This window comes from Pygoscelis adeliae, unplaced genomic scaffold, assembly GCF_000699105.1.
Source record: "Pygoscelis adeliae isolate BGI_AS28 unplaced genomic scaffold, ASM69910v1 Scaffold532, whole genome shotgun sequence".
NCBI classification, from domain to species: domain Eukaryota; kingdom Metazoa; phylum Chordata; class Aves; order Sphenisciformes; family Spheniscidae; genus Pygoscelis; species Pygoscelis adeliae.
The window spans coordinates 23-9718 of record NW_008824245.1 but is presented as its reverse complement, the minus strand read 5'-3'; the positions used below and the strand labels follow the sequence as shown (position 1 = coordinate 9718).

Genomic DNA, 9696 nt, shown 5'->3' with positions numbered 1-9696 from the left:
TTGATACTGTCTCATTCTGATATGGTATTTAATTATAGACTTTTTTTTTCTGCCTCACCCCCACCTCATTCAGGCAGGAAGGACAGTGACTCAGGATACTGTAGCTATTCAATGATTTGTTTCATCCTCATTGTTCAGTGTGTGTCCCTAGGCGTTATTTACTGCATGCTATTGAAACTCCTCTCTGTATACAGAATTATTAATTTCCTCATAGACTCATTCCAACCTTCACTTCAGCTGATTCAGCCCTTAGCTATATTCAGTCCCTGCCCATTTACTAAAATGTACCTACTGATTTACTCTTTTCCCAGCTCTCCCCTTCAAATCATTCTTCCAGCCCCACTAAATAGTTCACGGAGACTGGAGCTGCTGACTCCCAGGGCTGTAAAGGAGTGAGCCTTTTTATTTTATTAATGTTCACTAATGGGTTTATTAATGCTCAGTAGGTATTTCATTTCATTGGTTTATGTTTCCTCTTAAGAGCACACACTCTGTCCTCCTGAGCTGTGCTTTATTCTGTACTGACTGGCTAGAGAAGTTCATTTGTCCTGTGCCGCTACTGCCACCTGCCTTGTCAGGCCTTTCTTGAAAACGCAACTGTGTCTCAACAACTTTGCCCTTGGTTAAACAAATAAACCATAACTGTAGCTGTAACATAATTATCTGAATATGAGTCTGAAGGTCTTAGGATTTATTAGGATGATGCAGCCATTACCATTGCAACTTGGCTTTATTGGATTCACCTTGCTGCATAACAGCATCTGTGCAGCACTTGTGGTGTCACTGGGAAAAGGCTCTACAACTCCAACTCTGTTCTAAGAAGATTCCCCCCACACACACGCTTACACGCAAACACCCCTTTAGTCTTCCTTGCTTTTCTAATCACTGTCCTTGGATTCTTTGTATTGCCTGTTCAAGCTCCTTTCAGCTCACTAACTTCTAAGCAGAAAGCAGTAAAGACGCCAAATGTGGTGTGTGCAATGACAACACAGATGGTATTTTTGAAAACAGAATTTAGGAATGGAAGAATGTAACAGTCATCTAGTACCAACATTACTTGGGAGAAGAGGAAACATTCTCAATTGATATAATTATCATAGTTCCTTTCAAGTCAATGAATCTTTAAAATGATTATTATTTTATCTGTATTGTCATTTAATTGTAGGACTCAAAGTCCTCAAGAAGGAGCAGCAAACAATAATAATAACATTGTATTTAATTTCCATGCACCATATGTTGACCTAATACTGTACAACACAGATATAATCAAATTCCTTGCCCTGAGTTAGTACATTTCTAATTCTGTGCATGAACAATTTTATTCGGCTGTTGGTCGACAGCCGGCTGAACATGAGCCGGCGGTGTGCCCAGGCGGCCAAGAAGGCCAACGGCATCCTGGCCTGTATCAGAAATAGTGTGGCCAGCAGGAGCAGGGAAGTGATAGTGCCCCTGTACTCAGCACTGGTGCGGCCGCCCCTCGAATACTGTGTTCAGTTTTGGGCCCCTCACTACAAGAAGGATGTTGAGATGTTGGAACGTGTCCAGAGAAGGGCAACGAGGCTGGTGAGGGGTCTGGAGAACAAGCCTTATGAGGAGCGGCTGGGGGAGCTGGGGTTGTTTAGCCTGGAGAAAAGGAGGCTGAGGGGGGACCTCATTGCTCTCTACAACTACCTGAAAGGAGGTTGTAGCGAGGTGGGTGTCGGTCTCTTCTCCCAAGTAACTGGCGAAAGGACGAGAGGAAATGGCCTCAAGTTGCGCCAGGGGAGGTTTAGATTGGATGTAAGGAAAAATTTCTTTACTGAAAGAGTAGTTAAACATTGGAACAGGCTGCCCAGGGAAGTGGTTGAGTCACCATCCCTGGAAGTATTTAAAAGACGTGTAGATGAGGCGCTTAGGGACATGGTTTAGTGGGTATGATGGTGTTGGGTTGACGGTTGGACTCGATGATCTTGGAGGTCTTTTCCAACCTTAATGATTCTATGTTAATAAAGAAATTCTGTATAGAAACTGCCATTCCAGATACTGGTTTTGGTTTTCCCTTTCCTGGCCTATCCTAGATTTTGTTAGTGAATCACATGGCTCTTGACAAGAACTTGGACCAGTGATCCATTCAGTCAGGTCTCCAGTCTTTTCCAACCTTAATGATTCTATGTTAATAAAGAAATTCTGTATAGAAACTGCCATTCCAGATACTGGTTTTGGTTTTCCCTTTCCTGGCCTATCCTAGATTTTGTTAGTGAATCACATGGCTCTTGACAAGAACTTGGACCAGTGATCCATTCAGTCAGGTCTCCAGAATGTCTCCAAAGGTGTTCAATGAATTGCTCCTTTTCCTGGTTTGAATACGGTCCATAGGTAACGAGCTGGTTTGTTCATTGCTTTATTTACAAAGCCCTGTGCTGGACCTGTGAGTGTCATTAGCTAAACGCCTGGACTCTGGGCTGGTGTTTCCTGGGTCACAGACCCAGCTTACGGCTAGTGCCAGAAGAGTAGCTCGGCCACAGGCTGGGAGTCAAACACCCTTTCCACCAGGTCTTTGCATTTGAAATGTGTAAAACCAAGCCATGCTTCATCTGCAGAGTGGTCAGTCATTGCTCCTGTGTTCATGTGACTTTTTAGGTGTAGATTTTTCTGTAAACTCAAAACTCTTTTGCCAGGTAGTGAACTTTGAACAACTTGTGGTGGTTTTTAGACAACTTGAAGAATTCAGAAGACTTAACTTTTTGGCAAGGCTTTTGTCTTCCAGCCAGCGGCAAGCAAACCTATATGGTGCAATAGTACAGGCTACTCTTTTGATCCGTTTTCAGATAGGAATGGTGCTATGGCAAGAGAAATACATTTGTTAGGGGATTAGGCATGAATAGACATTACTGCCAATGTTCCTTTTGTACATGGCTTTTTTAGAAAAGAAACAAACCCGGGGGCATTGCATTTGATACCTGCAAGAAGCATATCGGTTTGATTTATGTGGACAAGAAAGAAAATTATGGGGTTTTCAAATTAGCATTTTGAAACCCTGCAGCAGTAATTCTTGCTGAAGTGAAAGATGAGAAGAATAAAAATGAAAAAATCAGATCTCATCTGCAGAAGGGGCAAGTATGGTGGGATAGAGTATCCAGCTTTTTCAGGAGGGTAACCCACAGTACTGTACCTCAGAGAGTATTGAGCAACCTGTAGAACTGTGATTTAATTTGTGTCATATGAAAAGTGCTTATCCCTTTACTGTATTAAGGTTCTTCCTGAATTCTGATGCGCGAGAAGTATATTGTTCAGTGTGTACTTGCAAAAGCCTCAGTCCATTCAGCAACCAAATTGTAATGTTTGAGTTTGGTTGGTTTTTTTTCCCTAGGAAATCTACATGCAGACTACTTGAAGTGTTCTTTTTGTGAGTGACATTCAAGCATTTATGGTTCCTGAGCCATGGGTCGTCACATGCTGGAAAAGCTGTTTTCTGGCAAGCATAAGGCTTTAATAGCAGAAGAATTGGAATTTAGGGGTAGTCAAGGGAAACTCGGGCAAGGTATTTGGAGATCCAGTCAAATCTCATATTCTTCTTGGATTCTGCACTGAAGGGTATAGAATACATCAGGGTTTACTGTGTCGGAAGTCAACATTCTTCAGTGTAATCTATTATTTATTCTGGTTTCTAGTAGCTTGCCTGTTATAGGAGATGGATACACAGGTTTGTCATTTCCAAGATTACCTCAGAAAGCTCTTTTGAAAGTTTGGTGTCATGTTCACTGCTATCTGTAGCAAAAAAAATTAAGTTATAATATAAGCCTTAGTTACATATTTCTAGAAGTGCTTGGCTCTAAGCTTCTAGATCTCAACAGAAGGTCCTCAAAAAGACTGAGAGCCTGCGTTTGAACTGAAGAAATCTCTGCAAAGAGAGAAGCATTGATGGCATTACACTCTTTTGAACCAATCTCTTGTCCCGTGTCCATCTCACAAAGCAGGGAAAGAAAAAGCAGTTCATAAATCAGGTTTTCATGCTGATTGTGCAAAGAGCTCTATCTTAGCTGGACTAGGATCTTTTTCCAGGAGTTCCAAGAAGATGAGCAGAGAGTCAGAGTGACTGGTGACGGTGCAGGTGATAGCACTGTTTGAATTTCCGCTCTCAGCTGCTGTTTTCCTTTTTGGGGGGGTTGGTTTGTTTTTTTGTTTTGGAAACTATTTCCCATTTTATTTTGGAAAGCATGGGATCTGGTCCTTGCTTATAGGTTTTCCAAATTATTTCAGAAGACTTCTCATCTCATTGAAGATATAAAGTGGATGGCATCATCAAGAGTGAAGTCATGCCAATTACAGAGGCAAGTTACGCTTTTTGTGATACTGAGTCAAACTTGGATGATTCTGTTTCTAAGACACATGAAATGGTACCAGGTAACTTCCATGTGGTCTTGAGATTAAAATTTGATGCAATTAGAGCTAAACAACTAAACCTGGACAGGCAGAGAGGAACCTCATGAAGTTCAACAAAGTGAAAAACCAAGTCTTGGGACTTGGGGAGGAACAACTGCAGGCATTAGTACACGCTGGGGGCTGGAAAGCAGCTTTGTGGAGAAGGACCTGGTCACCCTGGTGAGCAACAAGCTGACCATGAGCCAGCAATGTGCCCTTGTGGTAAAGAAGGCCAACAGCAACTTGCAGTAAAGGCCAGCAGCAACCTGGGCTGCATTAGGAGGAGTGTTGCCAGCAGGTCCAGGGAGGTGATCCTTCCCCTCTACTGGCACTGGTGAGGCCTACACCTGGAGTGCTGTGTCCAGTTCTGGGAGTACAAGAGAGGCAAGGACTCACTGGAATGAGTCTGGCAAAGAACCACTAAGATGATTAAGGGACTGGAGCATCTTTCATCTGAGAGAGCTGGGACTGTTCAGCCTGGAGAAGGCTCAGGAGAATCTTATCAATGTGTATTTATACCTGATGGAAAAAGATGAAGGTGATGGGGCCAGACTTTTTTCAGAGGTGCCCAGTGACAGGACCAGAGGGGACCAGAGGAGGTTCCCTCTGAACATCAGGAAACACTTTTTCACTGTGAGGGTGATGGAGCACTGGCAGAGGTTGCCCAGGCAGGTTGTAGAGTCTCCTTCGAGATATTGAAAACCCAACTGGACGAGGTCCTGGACAACCAGCTGTAGGTGGCCCTACTTGAGCGGGGAGTTAGGCTAGATGATCACTCCAGAGGCTTGTTCCAACCACTTTGAGTCGGTGATAAAAAAGATTAAAAAAAAAAAAAAATATTCAGAAGTCTGACTTCCATTTTACTAGTACTAATGGATGGACTGACTTTGGAAAAAGCGTGTATTTAAAGTCTTAAATATTTCCATTACTGTTTTGTATGATTTAATGCCGTACTTGCCATGGAGATTAAACTCACTTTCTAATCAGTGTAACAGGATAGAGATATCTGTACTGAGTTGTTGGCAAGTTGAACAGCAGTAATCATCTGAGCTCAGTGATTTGGCATTACGTACCTTAAACTCCTGTGGATTCTGAGCATTTGTTCAATTTGTTTTGGAAAGTTTAGGTGAATTTGGCTTTCACAAATTTTTTTTCTTCAAAAAAGGCATTACAAATCATTGGGAACATGGCAGAAACTGTGTCTTTGTCGTACCTGTGTGTCATAGCATCTGATTTGGATACCAGAAGAGAATAGTTAGGCCTGGGGAGGGCAGGAAGGGGACAGATTGTGCTTACTGCTGAAATTTATCTGAATTTGCATTAAGCTACACTGGCTAGCTCTTTATTTCCTTTTCTTTACTGGTTTAAAGAAAGGGCAGAAAGACAAGACAGTTTTCCAAATGTTTTTTCTATTTAAAAAAAGCACCACCGCAAAAAACCACAACAGACCATCAGTAGCAGCAGCAATTGCATGTATTGCTGACAGTCACCTGATTACATCTTGAACTTTAAATTGATGCATGAATATTATTCTCGTGTATGAGTTTTGGAGTATACTTACAGTACATATCAAATTGCTATCTCTGACATTGCTTTTAGTCACATTGGAAGCTTCACGAAAGTAGGATAACTCCTGAAAATCAACTAAAAATTATGACGGCTGACAGACATTGGTATGAATAAACAATGTTTTCTACTGGTTAAGGCAGCTGATACTTCATAAACTAAAATTTAAATCCTACTAGTCCAATCAAGGAAGGAATAAGAATAGATTTCCAAGTAAACCAGCTCTGTCAGGGAGCAATCCTTTGGGTGGATTTGAAGATACATATCAAGGTTTTCTTCCTTTATCTGTTAAATACAGCCTATTTATGGGTTGAAATTTGCCAATAACTTTCTGATTATATTTAGGACTGACTAGAGTCTGCAAGACCTGACGTCAGTTTATTAGTCAGTAGAAGCTCCAAGAGACAATTTCTGAACTGAGAGGAAGGGGGTTATTTCATATACAGCCTTCTGGCTAGCAAGTTGATGTATTTCCATGTAAAACAAAAGCGGGGGAGAGCAAAATTGCCCTAATCGGGCTTAGCAAACATGGAGCGGTAAGAACTGGTTTTCTGGGTCAGCTGTATATCAACTACATTGTCTTTTCAGGCTAGAAAGTTTATTGTTTTGGACCATAACTTTGAGAGTAATTGTGTTTCTGATCCAGAGGTCCTATGTGTGAAGTGAAAGAGTTGCAATGTATGTGCTTGAAATACCTGAGGTCATTTTACTTCTTAAGGTGTGTGCTGTTGACTGCAAAGGAAGTCTGGATGACTAGATACTTGTAAATGGTGCATGTTTTATGAAATCAGTCCTGCCTTAATTATGAGATGGCATTTGTAAAGCTGTCAGTAATAGTGGAAATACTATAGTATAATCATTAAAAAGAATATTTTTGTTCTTCAGTTGAGAAGAAGCGGAAAAGTTTGGTACGTACAGTAATAAAATATTTAACGTTAAGACATGCAGTATAAATGATGTATGCAAGTCAACAAAGTTTAGTAGAAAACAGGTCTTACCGAACAAACTTGATCTTGATGCTTTGAAATTTCAAGCTTGGTCGCCAAAGGCATTAGTCATTTGTTGCAGTGTGTGATGTTGGATGGTGCTCTGAGCAACCTGGTCTAGTTGAAGATGTCCCTGCTCATTGCAGGAGAGTTGGACTAGATGACCTTTAAAGGTCCCTTCCAACCCAAACCACTCTGTGATTCTATGTTCTGATGTCATTGGTAGAAAAGCAGTGCACAAACCAATAAAACTCGTTGGCTGCAAATTGGAAACTGTTATTCAGTGTAAGCATTTTTTTTGGATGAGGGGTTAGTGTATGTCTGAATGAAGAAAGGTAAACTTGCACTGTTCACTTGCTCTGTTAATAATCTGCGATAAAAGGTAACAACTCAGGAAGGAGTGATGAGTACTGAGAAGTCAGTGCAACAGGTTGATCTAGATGGTTTGGCATACAGTATTCTCTGGAAAACACTGCTTTTCAGTATCGCTGGATGTATTTATGTAAAAGCCCCTTGTACTAAATACTAAAGAGGAGAGGAGAGGAAGGAGGCTATAACTTGCAAAAAGTACAATTCAGGAGGACTTGTGGATTGAAGGGATATGAGTGAATGTGCCAAATAGTCGAGAGCAGGTTTGATCTAGGAATGTAAATACTGTTAAGTAGAACCAAGAAGTGTCTGTATGGTTTTGCGTAGTCAGTGCATGCATACAGCGAACAGTCATGGTGCTAGTGCTTACAGAATGTTGGTAAGCTAAAAAAAAAATGAGTGGTAAAAATTATTTTGAGTCAAAGTAGACTGCAAGAAAATTTTAAAAGCACATTGAGCCTCATCTTGGAAGTTTGAAATGGTTAGCCTTATGATTTATAAACACCTGTTTAAAGAATAGGTGACAAGTTGAGGTCCAATGACCGTAATCTGAAGCTAGGCGCTTTTAGGTTAAAAATGAGGATTTTTAATGGTGGATAATCAGTGAACCACTGGAGCAATTTATTTTAACTCCTATCTTACATTTTCAGTGCTTAGTCTTTTACACGAAGATTTTTTTCCCTAAAGTAAAACTTCTAATTTAGCGAGAAACTGTTATTTTTATTGCAGAAAATAACAATTCAGCGTCTCTGGAAGAAGTGTGACAAGAGGATCAGAAAACATCTTTTCTGTTCTGAATATACTAAACCTGATATTTCAGGAGAACTTTCTCTTATTGCCATTTAGTCAAGTTAGCCACTGAATCCTTCCTATGATCTGTTGTAGTTCTAAAAACATTTTTTCTTTAAATGTATCGTTTGAGTTAATTTGCCAAAGCATGAGAATCTTGCACTGATGAGAGCTAAAGAGAATGGGAAATTTCTTTTTTCTTTCTTTTTAGAAGTCATTCTTCAGGAGGATGCTCATATGCTTTGCTCCCAGCTGCATTTGGAAGAGAAATTTAAGTAGAGTTCTTTTATATCTTTCAGTCATTATATGTAGGGTTTTTTTAATTATTTGGTGTCTGCTTTTTGTGTAGTATTTCTGGTTTTGTTTGTTGTCATTGTTTCCTCCTGGTGCTCCTTAAATCATGGAATGGAAATTATCACCATGGATTGAATGGCTTATGCCTATTGCTTTTCCTCTCCGTTTCCCTTCTGCAATGTAATTCTTCACGTGCTACAGTTCTTAAGCGCTACTTGAGAAGCAGGAAGCACAAACCCCAAGGATGCGTGCTTGCCAGACCTTTTCAGAGGAGCAGAACAACCAGTATGTCAGTATTCCTTACACTTTAGCTGCAATGAGACTTGTTTAATCTTTCTTGCGTTCTCAAACTACTTTCTTTTATGTTTTGACAGGAGGCTGGAGCCCACAGAAAAACCCCTTCAGATTGTGTATGATTACTTGGCTGGGTTGGGTTTTGATGATCCAGTCAGAATGCAGGAAGAGGCAGCAAACTCTGATCTCAGCTGTATGATTCGCTTTTACAGTGGTAAGAAATTGTCTGTGTGCATACTGTCGCTGTTCCTGTAGCTTTAACTATGAGGTGGAACTCAACTGAAGCCCAAGTCATTGACCTATTTGGTTTATAGATGGCTACGTCAAACACCCAAAGTACCAGTAAGCATTTCTTAAAATAACGCGTTTTCAAGATTAATAGAAAAAACCACAGTTCTGTAGTTCTCTTGATCCTATCTATGGCTTGAGAAAAGACAGCTCCACAGGAAGACACAAGATTTCTCCGTTGTCTTTAGTTTCCAGCGTTACGACAAATGCCTTAGAGCTCCTGATGGGATGAGAAACATATGGCAGTTCAGTCTAGATATGCCTGAAGATTGTATTTCCAAAAGGTGTGTGGATATGGGCAAGGAAGGTCCTGGTCAGATACCTTCACAGCCTGTAAATAGAAAGTGCCAGCTGGTTAATGATAATGCAGGCTGCCATTAGAAACCCAGTGCATTTCATTGCAGAAGCGAGACTTCTGAGTGGCCTATTGTGTCAGTTTGAGCAGGATACCATGTGCATAAGGAGCAACAGAATCACAGTCATAGGCCCGTTGGCATATGGTGCTAGCAGTCAGAAAAGGAATTCACTGAAGTGGAGAGGAAATACAAAAGAAATAAGGGGGAGGAAAGCTGATAAGGAATTTATTTCATTACTTTTATATACTTCACCTGTGTATTTTTTGCATTTCAGAAAAAAATCTAAGTGCTTTTAATGGAAAATTGTTCTTGCATAGTGGAGCTGGGTAGCCTGACTAAGCTGCTAGCCATCA

General features: G+C 40.7%; 1 protein-coding gene across 1 annotated transcript in view; it reads left to right on the top strand.

Annotated features, from left to right (window-relative positions):
- Positions 1-8954, top strand: part of LOC103926388 (PH domain leucine-rich repeat-containing protein phosphatase 2-like) — a 16451-nt gene extending 7497 nt beyond the window's left edge. The window contains exon 3 of the mRNA XM_009335254.1: positions 8780-8954. Within this exon, the coding sequence (XP_009333529.1) occupies positions 8780-8954 (175 nt within the window). The remainder of the gene's footprint in view (positions 1-8779) is intronic.
- Positions 8955-9696: the final 742 nt, after the last annotated feature.